This window comes from Peromyscus eremicus, chromosome 22, assembly GCF_949786415.1.
Source record: "Peromyscus eremicus chromosome 22, PerEre_H2_v1, whole genome shotgun sequence".
Classification (NCBI taxonomy): domain Eukaryota; kingdom Metazoa; phylum Chordata; class Mammalia; order Rodentia; family Cricetidae; genus Peromyscus; species Peromyscus eremicus.
Genome location: NC_081437.1, coordinates 23,795,928 through 23,819,600, shown reverse-complemented (window position 1 = coordinate 23,819,600; position 23,673 = coordinate 23,795,928). Strand labels below are relative to the sequence as shown.

The 23,673-nt window shown below is 40.2% G+C and overlaps 1 protein-coding gene and 1 non-coding gene across 3 annotated transcripts in view; one reads left to right on the top strand and one right to left on the bottom strand.

Moving 5' to 3' along the window:
* Hadhb (hydroxyacyl-CoA dehydrogenase trifunctional multienzyme complex subunit beta) overlaps positions 1–23,232 on the top strand; it is a 36,800-nt gene extending 13,568 nt beyond the window's left edge. For both annotated transcript variants that reach the window (XM_059248657.1, XM_059248658.1), the window contains exons 5-16: positions 2,234–2,278; positions 5,040–5,139; positions 9,512–9,599; positions 11,577–11,764; positions 12,327–12,507; positions 14,270–14,391; positions 16,102–16,181; positions 16,255–16,302; positions 16,998–17,085; positions 17,409–17,483; positions 17,702–17,866; positions 22,732–23,232. In XM_059248657.1, coding sequence (XP_059104640.1) covers positions 2,234–2,278; positions 5,040–5,139; positions 9,512–9,599; positions 11,577–11,764; positions 12,327–12,507; positions 14,270–14,391; positions 16,102–16,181; positions 16,255–16,302; positions 16,998–17,085; positions 17,409–17,483; positions 17,702–17,866; positions 22,732–22,767 — 1,216 coding nt within the window. In that variant the 3' untranslated portion in view covers positions 22,768–23,232. The remainder of the gene's footprint in view (positions 1–2,233; positions 2,279–5,039; positions 5,140–9,511; positions 9,600–11,576; positions 11,765–12,326; positions 12,508–14,269; positions 14,392–16,101; positions 16,182–16,254; positions 16,303–16,997; positions 17,086–17,408; positions 17,484–17,701; positions 17,867–22,731) is intronic.
* Positions 517–623, bottom strand: LOC131897760 (U6 spliceosomal RNA). Its single transcript, XR_009375781.1, has one exon. It is a non-coding gene; the product is annotated as a U6 spliceosomal RNA (small nuclear RNA).
* Positions 23,233–23,673: the final 441 nt, after the last annotated feature.

The window sequence follows — 23,673 nt, the reverse complement described above, 5'->3', positions numbered from 1 at the left end:
AAATGCCTCTCGTAGCTCCACCCCAAGTATTTTGGACCAGCCTGATAATTTCTCAGAATCAAACAGCTGCTTTTCTTAGGCTTTTCTATCCTCTAAGTGAGATTTCGTCTATACAAAAGCTGAGAATGAACTCTACTAATTAAGTTCAAGCACTTAGCTCTGTCTGTTTAGATTGTGTTAGTTTGTTAATATTTCTGTTTTGGACAGGCAGTCTCTAACATTAAAAACTTACTGAGGTATTTTAGGCTCCAGTTTAAAAACAGTGAAGCCCATTTATATATTCACATAGAAGATTTGACATCTTGAAGATACATTACCTTTAACAGGCAAGGCATAGGCTGGAGAGATGGCTCAGTAGTAAAGAGCACTGGCCGCCCTTTGAGAGGACCCAGGTTCAATTGTCAGCACCATCATGGCAGCTTAAGACTCTCTGTAACTCCAGTTCCAGGGCATCCAAAACAGACATACATGCAAACAAAGTACCAAATGCATGTAAAATAAAAATAATTTTTTAAAAAAAATATGGAATGCTTCACAAATTTGCGTGTCATCCTTGTGCAGGGGCCATGCTAATCTTCTCTGTATCGTTCCAATTTTATTGTATGTGCTGCCGAAGTGAGCACATAAAAATAAATTTTAAAAATGCAAGGCATTGTATGATAATGAGTATTCAGAGACGGGTAATGTCTGGGCAGCGCTCACCAACCTAAGACAGAAAGAGCGCCTGTGTGGCGTCTCCATGACGGGTAAGGTGACCTGCTGATGTCCCACGCAACCTAAGTCAGAAGCTCATTTTTTAGTAAAAGGGGGACTTGTAGGGCCCTGGCCCCCGTTTTGGGTAACTGCTGCCTTGCTTGCTGACCTTGACCTTGATATCCTCCCTATGCTAATTCCCTGCCGGGTTCCACCCTCCTGAATGCTTAAGGGAAGTTCCTTGTCTGTGTATCCTGCATAATGGGCGTTAACAGCTTAGAAGCAAGATCATAAAACATTGGTAGCGAACTTCTGCCCTCTGGGGTTCTCCCATTGTGCTGTAAGCCTGTATTTAAGACCTCTTCCCTCCTTCAATAAACAGCATTCGGCATTTAAAAAAAAATGCAAGGCATAAAGGAGCTAGTGAGATGCTCAGTGGGTAAAGGTGCTTGCTCCCAAACCCGATGACACAAGTACAATCCCTGGAAAACAGGAGAACTGACTGCTACAAGCTGTCCCTGACTTCCCCAAATGTCTGAGCTCACAACACCAAATGTAAAAAAAAAGACTTAAGCAGAGCATCATGTGTAATGTAGAAGGAAGAGGAGGGAGAAGAGCAGGAAGGCTGGGCTTAGTGACGCTAACAGAAAGTAGTAGCTCTATAGTGGAGAAAACTGACAGGTACCATCTGGACCAAATGCTCAAGCTGACATCACCAGTAATGAGTCATCCCAATAGGAAACAATGAGAAGAGCGCCTTGCCTCCAATCTCAGGTGTCAAAAGTGTCAACGTCATCAGCATCAATGAGAGAGTGGGAAACTCACAGTTTAGAGGAGGCTGAGCCATTGTAACAACCAGATGCTATGTGGCACTGTGGGTTAGACCCTAGAGCAGGAAAAGGACGTTCATAGAAAACTGGTGAGAAGCCGGAGCGGCGGTGGCGCACACCTTTAATCCCAGCACTTGGGAGGCAGAGCCAGGTGGATCTCCATGAGTTCGAGGCCAGCCTGGTCTACAGAGTGAGATCCAGCACAGGTACCAAAACTACACAGAGAAGAAACCCTGTCTTGAGAAAAGCAAAAAGAAAAAAAGAAAAAAAAAAAAAAGTAGTCATTCCCTGCCCCCACCCCCCCAAGCTCTCAAAAGAAGGTTAGTTTTAAGGAATTTTACCCCTGCCCAGCTGTTTGGTGTTTTTGAGACAGGGTCTCCTGCTGTAGCTGGTCTGGCCTGGAATTTGTGAGCATTCCTCCTCCAGCCTTGGCCTCCCAGGTGCTGGGGTCATAGACTAGAGCACGATGCACAGCTAGAACATGTATTTTGGCAGCTACTCAGCAAGTTCTGTAGGAGTTTAGGGCTTGTCAGGTTTTTAAGGTGACAGTCACACTGGTTCTTCGTTGGAACTGATGGACTGACTTGGATAGTAAAATTAGTTGCATTTTCATCAGTGTATATTAGATAATCTATATGTCTTTCAAAAATAACTTAGAATTTGTTGAAATTCTAGGCTTTTGGTTTAAATTATTTGTTTTCTTTTCCCAGCTATAAAGACCTAATGCCACATGACTTGGCTAGAGCTGCACTTTCGTAAGTAAATGAAGTTTCCTGTTCTTTCATTGAAAATGTTTTTCTGGTTTTTGCATTTGAAGTAGCATGTTCTGTAGAACTTTCATGTCTAGGATATCTTAAACTTTATATGGCAAGAAGCAATTTTTGTTTCCTCTTTTGGTTTTTCAAGACAAGGTTTTTCTGTGTAGCCCTGGCTGTCTTGGAACTACTCTGTAGACCAAACTGGCCTTGAACTCACAGGGTTCCACCTGCCTCTACCTCCCAAGTGCTGGGATTAAAGGCATGTGCCATCACCACCTGGCTGCAAGAAGCAATATTAACTAGCTTTTACAAGTTTTTTTTTTTTTTTTTTTTTTTTTTTTTTTAAAGACAGGGCTTTACCATGTAACTCTGACTGACCTGAAACTCACTATAGACCAGACAGGCCTTGAACTCAGGGATTCCTCTACCTCTGCCTCTCAATTGCTGGGCTTAAAGGTGTGTGCCACAATAAGATTAAATTGTATTTTAATCTTATATGTTAAATTTGAACAGCTTTGATTGGAAGGCATCTTTATTTTGCAAGCTTAGCACATAGCATCTTGACATGACACTCTCTCTCTCTCTCTCTCTCTCTATATATATATATATACACACACATATATACACATATATATATATATACATACATGCATACATATACACATACACATACATACATATTTATTTTGGTGGTGATGTGGATGGTGTTTATTATAGTATTCTCAGACTGGCCTGGAACTCATTTTGTAGGCCAAGCTGGCTTCAAATTCATGGCAATCCTCCTGCTTCATTTATATACATGGAGGCAAATAATATTCATACACAGGTAATACTCATATACATAAGATAAAAATTTTAAAAAGCCCCAAACTTGAAGGTTTATGTGCAAATCAAGTAAAGATTTTAAATTAGATGTAATGAAATGAAATTGAGATGGATGAATACTTTGGTGTGGTCATAAAATGTATGGCTATGTCTACGTAAGACACTCTCTGTCTAAATGTCCAATGATGCTTTGCTTTAGTGTCTCCACACAGCCCAAGGTCTTTTCCTAGTTCATTTGTGCTCATTATCACTCATTCAGTTTTCTTGTCTTCCTGCCACAGCATTGTTTCTCTGTTTACTGTTTACTCTCCCTAGTTACATAATAATCATTTCCATCCCCAAATCTCTATGTGGTTACTTTGGAAGTTTCTCTTTGGGGACTTCATGATCATAAATACAACATTCTTTTCTTGGCCTTTCTGTGCTCTACATTTGACACCGTGAACTGTGCTTGGACCTGTCTTCCTTTGAGTTCTTGTATTGCAACTTTATGATTTTCTTCCATCTCCTGCTTCTTTATTCTGCTCCCCTCCCCTCTCCTCGCCCCTCTCCTGCCTCCCCTCCCCTCTCCTCTCTTCTTTTCTTTATTTCAGTGATGGGGGTGTTAATCCAAAGGACTTTTGAATACTAGGTAAATGTTCTACCCAGTGAACTACACCTTTAACTCCATACAGATTTTATATACTCACTTTTGAGTTTTGACAAATGTGTACTTGCGTTCCTATTTTTGGTGTGGCTCTGTAAATTCTTATCTTTATAATGGGAAATGGTATTTATTTTTGTGTGTTTTCAGACAGACTTTTGCTATATATCATCAGTTATCCTTAAACTTATGGTAATCCTTTTGCCTCAGCATCTTGAGTTCTGGGATCAGAGGCCTGTTGTCAATACGCCTGTTCCAAGGCAAGGGCAATTAACTCCCAAGCCTGCATTTATGATGTACTCATTGCTACTTGAGAGTTACTGTGCTTGTTGTTATCCTGGTCAGAACTAAAATATATGTATATTATTTCAATTATGCTATTATATTAATAGTTAAAATCTAGCACTTCTACAATTATACTTGATCTTTTATATCTATCTCTCCTCTTGTACTGATTTCTGGTGATATTAGCTAACATTATTGTTATTAAAAAATCTTTTTTAATTTTTAGTTTATTATTTGTGTATATTTTTTGCTTGCTCAGACAGGCACGTGCACACAGAGGTCAGAGGGTAACTTTTTAGCAGTCACTTCTCTCCTACCTTTATCAAGTTAGGATCATCCCAGATTATGCACCAAGTGCTTTACCTACTAAGCCTACTTTTTGGGGTCCCAAGTTATTCATTTGTTATTTATTTATATGTTTGTTTGTTTATTGAGGCCAGACCTTGATATGTATCCCTGGCTAGCCTATAACTCCGTTTGTAGACCAGAATGGACTTAGACTTATAGAGATCTGCCTTCTTCTGCCTCCTGAGTTCTGGGATTAAAAACATGCATTACCATGACTAGCTTCCTGAATTATCCCACCACTACTCCCCACCCCTGCCATAGCTGAGGACTGAACCCAGGGTCTTGTGCTTCCTAGGCAAGTATTCTATCACTGAGCTAACTCCGAACTTGCCCAAAGTTACTTCTGATTGTTCCTTCTAATGTCTCATTACCAAGTGACCATCAAATATTGACTTTACATCACTTGTCACTCATTTCCTCTTTGATAGGCTGCCAAATGTTTGTGTCTGGCCTTTTAAAGAAAAGGGCTTATCTTTGTATTTTTGTGGTGATGAGGATCAAACCTAGGGCCTTGTATGTACTAGGCAAGCACTCTCACTCTGACCTATACTCCAACCCAGGGCTTGCTTGTTTAAAAATGTGCAGTGTTTTATGTGATGGTCTCTGGCACTACCTTCATGTATGACCTGTTTCTTTTCTTTGGATTTCTGCTTTTAGGGGTTTGTTGCATCGGTCCAATGTTCCAAGGGATGTTGTTGATTATATCATCTTTGGTACAGTTATTCAGGAAGTAAAAACAAGCAATGTGGCTAGAGAGGTAAGTAAAGCAAAATTTATATTGTTTAAGGAGATTGATAAAGCTGGACATTGCAGCTGATGTTTGTAATTTATTCTTGGGAGGCTGAGGCAGGAGGATTGCCATGGAGTCCAAGACCTACTGAACCATATATATATATATATATATCTAGTGCACACAAGTGTGGCACTAGAGATCAGACCCAAGGCTTTTCACTTGATAGACAAGTGTTCTACCACTAAGATATGTCCCCAACCTAGAATTTACCATTTTAAAGTCATTAAACTCTTAAAATCCATTAACTAAACGTATATTTAACTAAAAATCAGATGGTGTGTACTATTATATATTCACATTTTGCTATAAGTCAGATAAATTATTTGAGTGGGTTTAGAAAATGTTAATTTATCTGCGTCTTGTGTTAGAGAAATAATATAGCAGTGTGTGGCTGATGTTCCTCTTTGTACTGTTAGCCATCATGGCTTTTAATTAAACTTGAACATCTTGTAGCTAGTTTCATAATTTGGTTTTTGTAGTCAGAGGCAGCCTTGCCTATGATTTACTACCTTTGACTAGATGACACGTAGGCAGGTTTTTTTTATGTAGCTATTTCATACAAGTTTCCCTTTACCCTAGTTGGCACACATCCATCTAGTGTTTATTGGGCAATGGAGATAATGACAGCCTTGGAACTAGTCTGAGTATCCCACAGGCATTTGACAGTGAACAGTTCAAACTGGTCTTCTGGGCTTTGTTTCAATTATTTGGATAAAGTTGGCTTCCAAGCATATTTATCTTATTTCTTGTCTGTGCTTCGGTGTCCATTATAGTGGTGAGGATAATAACGTCTATTGTCAGCCAAAATAGAAGGGCAGATGTACAGATCAAAAGCATTTGTTTTTGTCACACTTTTACAAATATTACAAGAGCTCAGGTCCCAGCTCTGCACAGGCTCACGAAGTAACCAGCTGGGTGCTGTTGTGGGCAGAAGAGAACTGAGAGCAGGAAGAGATTTCTGTTCTCCTGGAGGAATTGCTTTTCCTCTGCATCTTCACATTATTTTACAGACCTAACAAGAGTTCCAGTGAGTTATTAAAAAAAACAAGTTTGTGGGATAGAATACAGGGGTGAATTTGGGAAGGGCTACTTATTTATCTTGTTCAACTGTAGAATGATTGAATAAATTATAATCCAACAGAATGATGAAGTATTATTAGCCCATTAAAAACCATGTTATGAAATTTATAAAAAAGAATTTCATGGGTGCATAAAGCCATCAAGCTGCTCACCATATGTTTTCAACTTCTGTATCATGACTATGAAGTGACTTTCATAAGACTGAAAAAGTAAATGTTAAATCTGTTTGAATTTTCTCTATATTTTTATTCTTTTCTCAAACCAAAACCATGATGAGTTTTTCTGAAAGTGTTACATATGTATGCATATCCCACCTGTGATTGACATGAGGAAGTTTTTCCCCACCTCATACTAATATCAGTCATGTTGTACTCCACACAATTTCCTTTTTTAAGACAGTGTCTCACTTATGAAGTCCTGGCTAGCCTGAAACTACAATGTAGACCAGGCTGGCCTCAAGCTTACAGAGATCTACCTGCCTCTGCCTCCAGAGTGCTGGGATTGAAATTGTGAGCCACCATGCCTGACTCTCCAGGTAATTTTTGTGGCTAAAGAGAAAGATAGAGTTGATGGGACAGTTGTGAAAATAAGTAGTAGAACTTAAAATCCAACTAGACCGAGCTAAAGCATTTCGTTAGGACCTGTGCTAATATTAATATGAAATCCTAAAAGGCCTTGTACCCCTATCAAACCTCACTTTGCTGAAAGACCTCAATGTATTTCTCCTTCAACTTAAGTTCTTCCTTTCTCCTTGGTGCCTTGAGAGTGAGTCCATCTTTAAATAGAAGTATGGGGACAAGGGTCACCAGCTACCAGTTCTATTTAAAGCTCCATCAGTCCTTTGGGTCAGCTGGGGCCAAGGGTAACGTGCTACAGTGGCTCTTGTGAGGATCAAGCTGTTCCAACCTGAGTGCCCTTACCCTTGTCCCACTGTGGAGCCTTTTCTTTTGCCCCTGACACCTGCTTCTGATTTCCTTTCCAACTGGTTTAGGTTGAGAAGTTGACCTGCAGTTACCAGGAAGTAGTTTTTAGCACAGTCATTTAGGCACTTAGTACCAGGCCTGCCTGGAGACAGCAGAATAAGGTCATACTGGTTACACAGAAGTAGCAGCTTTCTGCTCCTACAGATGGCAAGTAGTATCAAGCACAGTATAAATATAAAGGCAGAGATCAGCTAAGAGACACAGAGCCTTTTTCACCTAGAATTTGCAACATCCATGTCGGAATACAGTTTGTATTCTGATGATAATTAAATACTTTCTAAAAAAGACTACGAAAAATAATCCCTTGTAATTTCATAATAAGGGTGGGAGGAGTTGGGAACATTTTCCACTAAAGTAAAACTTTAGTATTAAAACTTTTTTTCTAAGTGTACTTACTAAATTTCTTACATTAGCAAAAATAAAATGTTTTGGCAACATAAATTTTCCCAACAAACAGTGTAAAACAATTATAGATGTCCATGTTTTATATTTGACTTTGACTGAGTCATGAAATTAGAGGCCACTTTTCACTAGATTAAGTAGGAGGCCCTCAAATTTTCTCAGGGCCCCTAAAGCTACACTGATTGGAGTTACTTTCTATATTATTGTTCTGGACAGTTTCTGTTGTAGTCATGGACTGGCCTGAACCTTATTCATCAGAGCTCTGCTTATGAGCCGGGCAGTTCTCCAGAGTTTCTTTTATTGAGTTGAACATCTTTATATTTGGCAAGTTTTCCAGTTTTACTTTGCGTTTATGTCAGTAGTATGTCTAACTGAGAGAGCTGAGTATAAAGCAGACGGGGACCTGAATAGGATCTTTATGAATGGTTAAGGTTTTGTTGTGGTTTTAATGGTCAGTTCTGTAGAAACATTCCATGCTTTTGCTCTGTGGTTAGGCTTTTAGCTTCAGAGTATAAATGGACATTTCCTGTCCTAGCCACCTGGTCCCAAATAACAGACTCAGAGGCTGAATATGAATTATAAATGCTCAGCCAATAGCTCAGGCTTGTTACTAGCTAGCTCTTACACTTAAATTAACCCATAATTCTTATCTATGTTTAGCCATGTGACTTGGTACCTTTTCTCAGTATGACATTCTCATCTTGCTTCTCTGCGTTTGTCAGTGACTCTGTAACTCCAAACTTCTCCTTCCCATCATCCTTAGTTTGGTCACCCCACCTATACGTCCTGCCTGGCTACTGGCCAATCAATGTTTTATTAAACCAATTCGAGTGACAGGTATTTACAGTGTACAAGAAGATTATTCCGCCGGGCGGTGGTGGCACATGCCTTTAATCCCAGCACTTGGGAGGCAGAGGCAGGTGGATCTTTGTGAGTTCGAGGCCAGCCTGGTCTACAGAGCGAGATCCAGGAAAGGCGCAAAGCTACACAGAGAAACCCTGTCTCGAAAAACCAAAAAAAAAAAAAAAAAAAAAAAGAGAAGATTATTCCACAGCATCAGATACGTGAAAATCCCCACCCAAGGATGTGGTTTCATCACTCTTTTCACTGTATATTAAATTTTAAGTAAAATAAAGTTATAGGATATCCTTGAAGGCTTGAAGGAAAACATTGTTAATTATTAGGTGAGGTTGAAGAATACTGTAGCCTTTTGTACCACACTCGAAAACAGCTACCAGGCCGTTAGACTTGGTAGCCCCCAGGCTGCTTACCTAAATACTGGGGAGGCTGAGGTAGGAAAGATACAAGTTCATGGCCTGCCTGGGCTACAGAGTGAATTCAAGGCCATCTTCTGAAATCCTGTTTCAAAGTAAAAAGTAAGGAGGGTTAGGGGGGTCTATCTTCACGGTGAGAGCTTGTTGAGCATGTGCGGCTTCAGGTTTAACCCCCAGTGCTACAGAAAGAAAAGAAATCAAACAGAGGCGATGGTAAGATGACTTAGCTGGCAAGGGACGTGCTGTCAAGCCTGCTGACCCGAGTTTAGTCCCTTGAACTCACATGATGGAAGGAGAAAACCAATTCCCACAATGTCCTTCACATGTATGCCCTGATGTGCATGCGCCTACACATGTACACATAAGTAAATGTAATAAAATTTTTAAAAGAAAAAAGAAACTTGTTACCAGGAATTTAAGACAGTACGTTTCAGTGTCTAGAAGAAAAAACTAATAAGCCATTTTGTAATGGGCTTAATCTTATTTTAAACATTGCTTTGTAAAATATTAAAATAAACCTTTTTCATAATTCACCAGACAGAGTAGGGCTCAGAGCTTCACTCATGTGTATTTTCTTTCCTTCACTATTCCCTCAAGGCTGCCCTTGGAGCTGGCTTCTCTGAGAAGACTCCCGCTCACACTGTCACCATGGCTTGTATCTCTTCAAACCAAGCTATGACTACAGGTATGTGTAAGTGGAATCCAAAGGTGCTTGCTGATTTGACTCCTTTTAATTAATCTTAAGAGAAGTAAGCAATTAGCACAGAGCTCCTCATTTGTGTTTTATAAAAGTGTTGTTTTGAAAATTGGGGGTTTTCCAGAGTAGTTTTCCTGCCCTGTGGGGACAGTTGCCTTCTTCCTTCGTCCTGGGCTGGCTGCTAATGGGACTGTAAGTGGGAGGAGGTGCATAGTTTATCCTAATTGTACATTTTCCCACGAGGACAGTCCCGCAACCTCAAGCATCAACATGGTTGTCAATCCCTGCTCTAGATGGTCCAAGTCATGGGGTGGGAAAATGGCCTAGCTGTGAGCACTTGTTGAGTAAGTGTGAGGACAGGAGTGGATACATCCCTAGCCCCCACATGAATGTGTAGGTGTGGCAGCCTGCTTGTGATCCCAGGATTCAGAAAGCAGAGATAGGGTCCCCAAAGCAAACTGGCTGGCTGGCTGGCTGGACAGTCCAAATTGGTGAGGTCCATTCAAATGAGAGAACTTGTCTCAGTCCACAAGATGGGGCACAGTTGAAGACATCAGATACCAACCTCTGGCCTGTACACACATACACATCACATGCATACACATCTTCCCATCTGTGCCCCAACACAAGAGCACACATTTATACACACAAAAATGCTTTCAATTTTTTCTTCACTTTGTACCCATGTCCTTGGCAATCTATATGGTATTTCAGCTTCTAACAATCTTTCTAAAATTGTGGGGCATTAAATAACTACTTCTATTTAATGAAAAGACAGGAAACTTGACAGGCTCAGTACTTAATGTTATTATTATAATATCAAGGCCAGATTGGGTAGGTCAGTTCATGGATGTCAGGGAATGATGCCAGAGGCAGTGGTTGGGGACTTTTCTACTGAGCAGCATGTGACTGACTCCCAGTTAAAGCAACAGAATATTGTTGCCAGTTGCCATACAGGGAAATCTAGATCTGAGAAGTCAGATACCTCATGTAGTAGAAATTAATATTCTCTGTGTGGGCAGGGGTGTGGGGGGGAAAGCATTTCTAAAAACTTAGGCTGGGAACGTATAAACTGTGAAAAATGTTTAGGTTTAGAATATTATTTGAGTTGGGCTGGAGAGATGGCTCAGTACTGGCTGTTCTTCCAGAGGATGCAGGTATGACTCCCAGCACCAACAAGGCAATTCACAACTATTAACTCCATTCCAGATCTAATGCCCTCTTGGCCTCTGTGGGCATAAATGTGGTATACATACATATATACAGGCAAAAACACACATACACACAGAATAAAATAAATAAATTAAAAGAATATCAATTAATTTAGAAGTTGATGTCAGGCCAAGCAGTGGGGTTGCACACCTGTAATCTCAGCACTTGGGAGGCAGAGGCAGTCAGATCTCTGAGTTTGAAGCCAGCCTGGCCTATGGATTGGGGTCTAGGACAGCCAAGATTGCACAGAGAAACCCTGTCTTAAAAAAAAAAAAAATAGAAAGAAGAAAAGTTAAAAACTAGCCAAGCATAGTGGCAGCAGTAAGGAGGCAGGTGGATCTCTGTGAGTTTGAAGCCAGCCTGGTCTAGATAGTGAGTTCCAGGACAACCAAAGCTATACAATGAGATCCTGTATCCAGAAAAAAAAAAAGAAGAAAAAGAAAAGTTAAAAACTGATTACTGTTATACAAAACTGATAACTGTTACAAAGATTCTATCATGTGTTTATTTTGCATGCATGCAAGTCATGATGCATGTGTAGAGGTCAAAGGGTAACTTGTGGAAGTTGATTCTCTCCTTCAGCCATATGGGCTCTAGGGATGGAGCTGAGGTCCTCTGCTTGGCTGCAGGAGCCTTCACCTGCTGAGCCATCTCACTTGCCCCTTTTATAGCGCATTTAATCAAGAAGCTTACATTTCAGTGGTTTGTTATTCCTACGAAGTTGTTCATGCACATATCCTTTGTACCTGGTAGCTGTTGGTCTGATAGCTTCTGGCCAGTGTGACATCGTAGTGGCTGGTGGTGTTGAATTAATGTCTGATGTCCCTATTCGTCATTCAAGAAAAATGAGGAAAATGATGCTTGACCTCAACAAAGCCAAGACTCTGGGCCAGCGCCTGTCCTTGCTCTCTAAATTCAGATTGAATTTCCTATCTCCTGAGGTAAGACTTATGAGTTTAGTGTAAATAAAGATGAGTTTCCAGAGCATCCTGAGCTAGATTACAGTTAAATAGAACACCTATTCTAATAGTTATATAGTCTCATGATTATAGGGCAGTGTATTTGGTCAAGATGGGGGTGGGGAGTAGTTATAAAAACTGTATTTGTAACCTGGGCATGGTAGCACATACCTTTAATCCTAGCACTCCAGAGGCAGAGACAAGTGAATCTGTATGAGTTCAAGGCCAGCCTGATTTACATAATGAGAACGTCTCCAAAAATGTATCTGTTAGCCCTCTTTAGAAATATGTTTGCTCACAAAGAGATTTCTGGTTTCTTTCATTGCTTCTTTGGTGTTTTGTTTTGTTTTTGTTTTTTTGAACTAGTCTTGCTGAAGTGGCCTCAAATTCAAAATCCCCCTGCCTCAACCTCCTGGATTAGAGGCATGTGTCCCCAGATCCAGCCAATGAATAGATTTCAACTTTTCTAAATAGCATTGAGCAATCCTATGCATGCTCTAACACCTCTGAAGAGTGTAACTGTTCTCAATGTCTCTTTTGCTAGCTCCCCGCAGTGGCTGAGTTCTCCACTAATGAGACCATGGGCCACTCTGCAGACCGACTGGCCGCTGCCTTTGCTGTTTCTAGAATGGAACAGGATGAATATGCACTGCGTTCTCATAGTCTGGCCAAGAAGGCACAGGATGAAGGACATCTTTCTGATATTGTACCCTTCAAAGTACCAGGTAAATGGTGACACTTATTGAGGTGTTCTGAATTGTTTCAGTTGCTCCAAAAAACATCAAAATCTGTTTTTTAAAAGGATTTATATATTTGTATTTTATGTTTTTATGTGTATATGTTAGTGTATGTATGTGCATCATGTGCATGTAGGTGTCCACACAGGCCATAAGAGGGCATTGGAGCCCCTGGAACCAAGATTACAGGTGATTGTGAGCCCACTGATGTCGGGTCTGGGAACTGAAATTGGATCCTCCACAAGGGCAGCAAGTGCTCTTAATGACTGACCCATCTCTTCAATCCTAAACTTAAAAACCTTGAGTGATCATATTTTAAAGACAGGGTCTTACTATGTGGCCCTGGCTAGGCTTGAGCTCACAGAAAGGCCTGCTTTTGCCTCCCTAGTGCTATGATTAATTTACTTTTTAATAAGTCTAATGATTGTTTCTAAAATGCTCAGTTTTTATTCTTAAACATGGACTCAACTTTAGGCTTATGTTGTAACACAGGTAAACTTAAAAAAGGTTTTGTTGTTTTTTAAAACAAGGTCTAATAAAAAACCTGGTTAGCCTCATATTCTGTTGCTGACCTTGAACTCCTGGTATTCTGCCCCTGGTTAGGTAGAATTGTGTGTATGTGCTACCATGCCCAACTTTTTTAAGTTTTTATAAGTGCCTCCTTTCAGATACTCCAGGTGTGTGTGTGTGTGTGTGTGTGTGTGTGTGTGTGTGTGTGTGTGTGTGTGTTTTCTCCTTCAGCCACGTGGATCTTGGGGATCAGACTCGGGTCATCAGGCTTGGTGGCAAGTCCTTTACCTGCTGAGCCAGCTCACCGGCCTTGTTTTTTTGTAGGGTGTTACTATGTAGCTCTAGCTGACCTCTTGTTTGTAGCAGTTCTCTTGCCTCAACCTCCCAAGTGCTTGAATTACAGGTATGAGTCACAGTGCCTCCGTCAAGCCTGTTTAAAATTCTGTGTAAAACAGCTGAATTTGAGTGGATGTTTTAAGAAAACAAGATGGTGGATGATTGTTTGTTTGTTTTTGAGAAAGGATTTTACTGTGTAATCCTGGCTGGCCTGATACATGCTATGTAGCCTATGATGTCCTCAAACTCACAATGGTCTTCCTGTCTCAGCCTCCAAAGTACTAAATATGCTATGATGTCCTCAAACTCACAATGGTCTTCCTGTCTCAGCCTCCAAAGTACTAAATATGCTTGCCATGGTGTGTGTGTGTGTGTGTGTGTGTGTGTGTGTGTGTGTGTAAAACTAAGTAAATGGAAACAAAATAAAATTTGGTCACATCTTGATAACAAAATAAAATTTGATCACGTCTTGGTAACCATAAAAGGCTTTCTTTTAAAGATGAGAGTGTGTACAGCAATCAAGGCCCTGGGTGGGGGGGGGGAGGGTTGATCCCTAGCAATAAAAAGGCTTTCTTCATAGTTGACAAATAGTATTTACATTGCATTTGCTCTTAAGTTTCTAGTTATGTGTATGTGTCTGTGTGTGGATATATGCACCTGCATGGGAGTTCTTTAGAGGCCAGAAGAGGGCATTGGTTCCCTTGGAGCTGGAGTTATAGGCAGTTTCGAGTTGCCCAACATGGATTCTAAATACTGAACTTGGATCCTCAGAAAGAACAACAAGTGTTAATGACTGAGCCATCTTTCTAGCACCTACCCCCTTATCATTTTAAAAGCATATTGCTATAGAGAAGATATATAATGCTTGCAGTTTCTTAGAGTTAAAAAATTCATGTTGTTATAGGAAAGGACACAGTTACCAAAGATAATGGGATCCGTCCTTCCTCACTGGAGCAAATGGCCAAACTAAAACCTGCGTTCATCAAGCCCTATGGCACAGTGACAGCTGCAAACTCTTCTTTCCTGGTAATTGTCAATGCTACTGTGTTTAATAGTGGCTTTTCTGTGTTCTCAGTAGAAGAGCCTGCAGCAGCTTTGCTTGTGTGTGATTGGAGGCTTAAAGTAGAGCTATTCACTGTAAAGAAAATGTTAAAGGAAAATCATTTCAAAAAACAAACACAAACTGGGTATGGTGATACAAACCCAAAACCCCAGCATTCAGGATGTAGAAGCTGGAGGATCAAGAGTGTGCAGCCAGCCTAGGAATGCAAGACCCTGTCTGAAAATCCAACAAATCCTTTGAGATAGGATTTCCTTATGTAGCCGAGGTTGGCCTCCAAGTTACAGTCCTTCTGCCTCAGCCTCCCTAGTGCTGGAATTACAGGCATGTACCATGTTTAAACTAATAGTTTTAAGGTCTCAGGTCTCTCCCTATACTGATACAGAAGCTGTTCTTTTTGTGCACTTGGCCATTCATCAAACTTGTATTGCTTATTTATGCTAGGCACTGGAAATGGAAAGGACAGTTGTGATGTAGTGAGAAGCACTATGGTGGCTGTAGATTAGCCACTGAGGCTGCTCAAAAGAGGTAGCAAGTGAATTTGATGTGTGTCTGTGCCCCATGTATGTGCAGTGCCCATAGAGGCCAGAAGAGACATTGCTATTCTGGAACTAGAGTTACAGATTGTTCTTAGCTACCGTGCAGGTACTGGGAACCGAACCTGGATCCTCTGGGAGAACAAATTCTCTTAACCACTGAGCTTTCTCTCCAGCCCTCAATGTTCCTTTGACAATATAACATACTATTAATGTAGTATCCATAAACCATTTTTTATGTATAGACACCTGTATTCCCAGACTTTATGGCCACCCTACTGGTGGCTACATGCTCTTTTCACGATTTCAGAGTTTTAAAAAAAGATGTATAATTAAATGTGACAGAACTTGTTTTGATTTTTGCATACTGTATGGGTTTCATTTTCTTTGGAATTGTGGAGGACATTCTTTTTTTTCTTTATTTCCTTTTTTTTTAATTTGTTTGTTTGTTTGTTTGAGACAGGGTTTCTCTGTGTAGCCCTGGCCTGGCTGTCCCGGAACTCACTCTGTAGACCAAGTTGGCTTTGAACTCAGAGATCCACCTGCCTCTGCCTCCTGAGTGCTGGGATTAAAGGAGTGCACCACCACCTGGCCATTCTTTCCTTTTTGAAGTAATGTCATAAGGCTTTTTAAAAACAAGAAACAAAACCCCAGCAGCACCTCTTTGTCCTGTAACGTCTTAATTATTATTTGGGATAAAAACCTACGAGATGTGTTGAGAGTGTTCTAAAACCATGGCTTTAATGTTGTCACCTGCCCACCTGTGTCTTCTCTCAATGTTTTCCCTCTAGAATAAAATCTCAAAGCTGTGGGCAGGTGCAGCTAAGAAACAGCACAGAAAATGTAAAAATAAATAATTGAAGTAAATAAAATACTGTTCTAATTCATAAAAAATTATTTTCTGTGCCAGAAACAAAAACCTGTAGGTCTTTATTTCTAAATTTGCCCCTCCCAATGTATTTTGATAAATTATGATACGTTATGAACAGTCCCTGCTGCCATTGTCTTCTCAAATGGCTGAGTGTGTATGCTTGGTTGTGACTTAATGGTGGACACAGTAGAGTGAGTTTGTTACATAGAGACTTAGGAGGTGCTGCCAGGGGACCTCCAGATGACGTCATTGTTCTGTTACCATTTCAGACTGATGGCGCTTCTGCGATGCTAATCATGTCAGAGGAAAAAGCTCTGGCCATGGGTTATAAGCCAAAGGCATATTTGAGGTAAGTAAATATTCTGGTGAATTGCCTGTGACTTCTTTATTACTGGAGCTAACCTCTCTGTTTTTTTGTCTAGGGATTTTATTTATGTGTCCCAGGATCCAAAAGATCAGCTTTTACTTGGGTAAGTAGCAGCGTATATCTCTCTGGATTTCAATAAAGAGTATTTGAATTTTTATTACATTTATTTAGTGTGTATGGAGGGGGTCGGAGTATAGTTTACAGTAGTTGATTTTCTCCCCTCCACCATATGGGGCCCAGGGATCAATTGCTCACATTCAATTACACAGGTTTGAAAGTATGCTAAGCCCTAAATTGGCATAATAAGCATTTTCTTTCATATCACTATCCACTGTGCTATGTAATTTGCCAACACCTCCGCTCTGTGGTGCCTGTGTGTTTATGTGTTTGGGGGGATTGAAACCAAAGGTCTACTTATGGAGACAAGCACTCCCAATACTGAGCCTCATCCCTAGCCCGTGGATCCTTCATAAATGCCTCTGATTATCTCTCCTTTCTCCACTGGCTTCTTTATAACCCTGAGACTAGCCAAGCCCTTTCCCCTGCTTTGCCTCTTTGAATTCTCTTCCTTTTTTCTTTAGTTTTAACTTTACTGTTTGCCTGTCGATTATCTGTTTCTCCAGTCCTACAATGTAGTGAAGATGAAGGGTATGTCTTTTTTGTATCCTCAACATTTGATTAGTATTTGTGTAGTAGAACCAGGGAATAAGTATAGAATCAATTTGGAGTACACTAAGAAATGCTTAAGTTAAAATGGAAAGTTTTAGGTTTCTACCTTTTGTTTGTTTTCTGTTTCAGACCAACATATGCTACTCCAAAAGTTCTAGAAAAGGCAGGATTAACCATGAACGATATTGATGCTTTTGAATTTCATGAAGCCTTCTCAGTAAGTTGTTTATAAGACACACCTGAAATGAGTATAACTGTATACTCAAATGAAGCCCATGCTTGTAGGGAATGGGGCTTTGTATTTCAAACTTTACCACTTTGAAGGGAGGGCTAGGTCAGAGAATTGGGTCACACTTATGGTATTGAAAATTTCCCTTTGGAGGCTGTTTCTTAGAGGCTCATTAAGAAGGGTTAAATTATTTCTTTAGGGCACTCACTGAGAACTGATGTAAAAATTTGCTTAAAGTTACACAAGTCTATGTCTTAGATAAAGCCCAGAAAAGCATTGATAACAAAGACTTGAATTATTTTCCCTCCTAGGGTCAGATTTTGGCTAACTTTAAAGCCATGGATTCTGACTGGTTTGCACAAAACTACATGGGCAGGAAAAGCAAGGTAAGTTTCTAATAAAGAATATGCTTGAATTTCCTAGTGAAAAGAGTAAGCCTTTATGTTGTCTTCTGTCCGTCTCAGTCGAGTGCATGCACTAATTTGTAAGGTAGTCAGCATTAGTTACTTCCCTTGGGGTTGCGTGCTTCCTCTTAGGAAGAGCCTGATTTGATTGTCTTAAGTAAACTCGCCTTTAAATTGGTCTTTGTTTTTGTGGGAGCCAGGTTGGATCACCTCCGCTGGAGAAGTTTAATATCTGGGGCGGATCACTGTCTCTGGGACACCCTTTTGGAGCCACAGGCTGTCGGTTGGTCATGGCAGCCGCCAACAGACTGAGGAAGGATGGAGGCCAGTACGGTTTAGTGGCTGCCTGTGCAGCTGGAGGACAGGTATGTCTGTCACAGCAGGGTCCCAAGACTGCTTTGTTTGAAGTGTTCAGGACGCTCTATTTCTGGGACATGGGGAGACTATTGATTTTGATTCTGATATTTCATTGAAAGGAAAGTGCTCTTTAAATCCAAGCTCTTTTTCTTTTTTAAAATGTTTACTTTTCTTGTTTACAAAATTAATATATGACCATTGTGGAAACTATGTAAAATATAAAAATGTATAGAAAAAATTATTTATAAACCTCTTTGCCAGGCACTAGCATTAGAAGCATCTCCATGTATTTTCTTCTTTAATGATATACTTTTATTCATTCACCTAATAATCAGGACACTTTATCTGGGAACTCTAAGGGAAACAGTCTCTGTGGCTGTTAACTCAGTGATGACGTCCTGGGTTCAGTCCTCAGCACCACCACAACAAAACCATCCTATTCTGTAGGGGAGTTAACTGTCCTAGACATTTGGCTGCTGTTCAACCAGGGGTGTATTGCTTTGATAGACGTTTTCCTGTCTCCCTCACTCCATTATAGAGTCAGCATTCTACATACTACAACATTTCACTGAGAATAAAATCCAAAAAGAAGATTAACTATAGCCTTTTATTGGTTTTTCAAGACAGGGTTTCTCTGTGTAGTCCTGGCTGTCCTGGAACTTGTTTTGTTGACCAGGCTGGACTCAAACTCAGAGATTACCTGCCTCTACCTCCTGAGTACTGTGATTAAAGGCCGCCACCGGCACCACCATGTAGTCTTTTTTTTCTATTCTGATATGAACAGGTTTTTGTTTTCTTACATATTTTAGACACTGTTACTAATCAAGACAAATAAGCTATAGAAGAACATAAAATTCTGTCTATTGCATACCACCCTGAGTATACCTGATCTCTCAAAGTATAAAATCATTTCAAAGACTTTATAGCTAGCTTTTCCCTAGAGACTTTGAAGAAATAAAGGTAATTTATTTTATTTATAAATTGAGCCAGGTGTGGCAGCACATGCCTTTAATCCCAGCACTGAGAGGCAGAGGCAGGTGGATCTCTGTGAGTTCGAGGACAGCCTAGTCTAGAGGGAGTTCCAGGACAGCCAGGATCCACAGAGAAACCCTGTCTAGAAAAAACAACCACAAAAAAGTTGAAACATTGTTGCTTCATGACCGGAAACTTTTTGGTCTAGGTATTGGACCCAGGGCTCGACGCATACTGGACAGTGCTCTACTGGGGATAGCCCCCTAACTCAGAAATGTTTTACAATTCGTGTGACTCCCCTAATTGCAGATTTAGGCGAGAGCCTGCTTCTTATCTCTGCCTGCTCCCTCGAGGGAGAGACTGTGTGTCACATGCAGTCCACGCAGATTCCCTGCCTTTCTGGTGCAACTTTATCTCTACTGCACAGAGTGTAAATAACATTAGATGATTTTGTGGATGATTGAAGAACGTTCAATGTCTTTTAGAAGTTTTAAACTTGCTACTAATTTGTTTCATTGAGCCAATAGAGTGATACAAACATGGTTAGGAAATTAGAGCAAAAATTCACCATTGTGGATCTAGAGCAGTGGTTTGTTTTTTTCTTTCTTTCTTTTTTTTTTATTTTAGAACATCACTGTCTTCAATTTCATATATACATATAATGTATGATGATTATATTCTACCTTATTTTTTTAAATGAACATAATATTTGCAATTGTAACCATTTTTAAGTTTACAATTCAATGGCATGAATTACATTCATGATATTAATTACATTTGTGGTATTCATTGATTACATTTGCAGTATTCATTTAATAACTGTATTTATGATATTCATTAATTACATTAATTGTATTGATTTATTACATTTATGATAAGTCCATTTGTGGGACTTTTCCATCACACAAAACAGAGATTCTGTACTTAGGAAATCATTGCTGTATATTCCTTTCTTCTCCATCTTGAGATAACATCTAATCTTTCTGTCTCTATGAATTTGTATATTCTATATATTTCATGTAATACAATTCTATAGTATTTGTCCTTTTTTAATGTAAAAACATTTTATGTACAACTGCAGGAGAAATAATACACAGATAGCTTGAACATAAAAACAGGTTATAATTCAAAAGTTCAGGGTTATTTGAAACTGGAAAATATTTTCTCTGTAGAAAATAGTAAAAATGATAACATTTCCCAATAAGCCCTTTTAAGCCAAATAATAGCTGAATTATACATATAAATATTGATTAGATTCTGGGATACAGAAGAAACCTATCTTCATCTCTTCAGAGAGCTATGTTTTACTTAAGTTGTGTAAGTGAGATTCCTATTCATCTTCCCCTTCACTGATTTACGGCAGACATTTTTCTATAGGCTAATCCATAATCTAAAAAGATTTTAGCCTCCCCTCCTGAAAGTACAGACAGCATATCCTTTCATCAGCTTGATACAGTATAAATTCTTATCCTAATAGTGAAATGTTTCACTAAAGCTTGCCCAGTTATTGGGCAAAACCAAAACTTATTATAAGCCACAGTCATCCTAGGGTCCCCCCTGCTAGGTAGCCTCCCTGGATCTGTGGGTTGCAGTCTGAGTGTCCTTTGTTTTATATCTAGTATCCACTTATGAGTGAGTACATACCATGTTTGTCCTTCTGAGTCTGGGTTACCTCACTCAGGATGATATTTTCTAGTTCCATCCATTTGCCTGCAAATTTCATGCTGTCATTGTTTTTCTCTGCTGAGTAGTACTCCATTGTATATATGTACCACTTTTTCTTTCTTTCTTTCTTTTTTTTTTTTTTTTTTTTTTTTTTTTTTTTTTTTTTGGTTTTTCGAGACAGGGATACTCTGTGTAGCTCTGCGCCTTTCCTGGAACTCACTCTGTAGCCCAGGCTGGCCTCAAACTCACAGAGATCCACCTGCCTCTGCCTCCCGCCTTTCCTGGAACTCACTCTGTAGCCCAGGCTGGCCTCAAACTCACAGAGATCTGCCTGTCTCTGCCTCCCGAGTGCTGGGATTAAATGCATGTGCCACCACCGCCCAGCTGTACCACATTTTCTTAATCCATTTTTCAGTTGATGGGCATCTAGGTTGTTTCCAGGTTCTGGCTATTGTGAATATTGCTGCTTTGAACATAGCTGAGCATGTATCTTTGTGGTGTGATTGAGCATTCCTTGGGTATGTGCCCAAGAGTGGTATGGCTGGGTCTTGAGGTAGATCGATTCCCAATTTTCTGAGAAACTGCCATACTTTTTTTTTCTTTTTAAAAATAACTTATTTTTATTTTATATTTATTGGTATTTTGCTTACATGTATGTCTGTGTGAGGGTGTCAGAAACCCTGGAACTGGAGTTACAGACAGGTGTGAGCTGCCATTGTGGGTGCTGGGAATTGAACTCCAGTCCTCTGGAAGAGCAGCCAGTGCTCTTACCACTAAGCCACCTCTCCAGCCCTAGAGCAGTGTTTTTTCATCTTTGGCATAATTAATGTTCTGGACCAGTTAGTTATTCTGTGGGCTGTGGGCTGTTTTCACACAGCCTCCACCCACCAGATTCCAATAGCAACAAATTCTTCCCAATCCTGCCCTGGCCCATATGTAGGCACATAGTTGAAGCAGGTAGCAATACCTCCAGACATTGCCAAATGTCCTCGGGAGAGGGTGGGAGACACTTCTCCTAGTTGATAACCACTGATCCTGTTGAAACATGAAAACAGTGCATTATAAGTAAAGCCGGGAGTGCTCAGCCTCCCGAGTCCTCTGGACAGCGCTCAGGTGAGTCAGCCCTTCTGACCTCTGCTCTGCCGGTGTTTGTCTGCTTATGCGCTGTCAAAGTGTTGAACCAATGTGTAAGCTGAGTTCCAGATGAGGTCTTGTATCAGAACTTCAAACTCACCTACTATTGAGCTTGTACTTTATAAATAAGAGTTTCTTTCTTTTTAAAAAAAAAGATTTATTTATTTATTATGTACATAGAAGAGGGCACCAGATCTCATTACAGATGGTTGTGAGCCACCATGTGGGTGCTGGGAATTGAACTCAGGACCTCTGGAAGATCAGTCAGTGCTCTTAACCTCTGAGCCATCTCTCCAGCCCAATAAGAGTTTCTTAATGCATATTACTGGGAATTGAATTGCACCTAGAAGCTGGGCATTTCATGGGACTGTGTACTGGTTTGACGGCAGTCCAGCTGTTAGGATGACTGTGTTTATCAGATAGGAAATCCTAACTGTTTATGTAAGGCTTAAACCTGGGCCTAACTAGTACCCAGAGCTGTGCAGAGTGTTGGAGAAGGGACATTGTTCTTTCTTCCTACCCTGAACCCTATGCTCAGTTCATCTTCTTAGCCAGAGAATAGTGAAGAGCTGAGCCCAGGCTTCAGAATCCTCACACCTGTTTTCAGATCTCATCTCACTTAACAGATGAGCTTTGTGCTCTGCCTGAGTCACTTACCCTTTCAAATCCTGCTTGGGTTGAAGATGTGGCCTAGTGGTAGAGTGCTTGCTTAGCATGCCTGAGGCCCTGGGATCAATCCCCAGACCACAGAAACTAAAATAAAAGCAACCATTTATTATGTTTACTAGGACTCACACTCTGTATTAGAATGAGTCTGGTGCATATATGTATCTGTGTGTGTATATATGCATAGTCAGTTACATGTATATAAATACAAGTGTGTCTATATAAGGTGTTCTGTCTGATTTAACGTTTATAAAAATCTTTCTAAACTAGGCACCATGAGCTCCACTGTATAGAGGAGATTGGGGTCAGAATGATCACTTTCCCATGATCACACAGTTGTTGAAAGGTGTTTACACTGTTTGCTGGCCTCCATACTGGCTGATTCGCCACCTTTCATTGCTTTCGTGACTCTGACTGGACTTTTTGTCTTTTGCAGGGTCATGCTATGATAGTGGAAGCTTATCCAAAGTGATTGCTCTAGAGGAGGTGACTGATTTCTGTGCAGCACTCGCACTGGGCAATGCCATTTCAATGCACTACCAAGTGACACCTGTAGTTCCTAGCTCTTCTTAGGAAAACAACATTCGTGGCCTTCTCTTAAATACTTTGCGATCAAGCCTTGCCAGTGTTCCAAGCTTTCCAGTAATCACAGCTGCTGCTCTCCAAGTTCCAGACTATCACAGATGTGTATACAGTTCTTGTTCTCTCTTGTCACTTAGAGATTAGCTGAGGTTTGGAATCATCTTGTAACATTTGCAGATTCCCCTTGTTCCTGTCTGTGTCATAGAGATAATTATTTTTTTTTCTAAAATACAAACCGATGTGCCTATATTAACTTACTACGGAAAAAATAACCTAAACATCTCTGAAAACTGAAATGCTTTAGATATAAATGCCATGTTGGTTGACCTTAATAAAATAGGAATGTATGAGAGAACTGCTTGTCATTTCTTTATTAGTGGGAGAAGGTGGCCCTTCTGACTTAAGGGCAGCTTTACCTTTAGTTACTCATTTAGAACTTACAACTATTTCAGTCAATTGTGAAACCTCCAGGAATGTAAGTAATACCTGGCCTTATAATAATACGCTTCCCATTGTTTAACTGAAGCAAATTGATTTCACTGGAGATGATCCTGTTTGTCAGGGTTGATGTCACCTGTAAGAACTTACTTTGACTGTTATCCACCCTCTCACTTTCTTGACGGCTGTATCACACAGATCACATTTATGCTGTTCTGAAAACTCCTAGTTTCAGCTGTGGACGTTGGTTTAAATGCTGCTCAAATGTGTGGAAGTTGCTATCAGACTCACCCTGGGTAGTGTGGGGGCTTTTGGGCAAGGAACAAAGGGTTGACCTCTGAAAAATACTTAGAGTTTT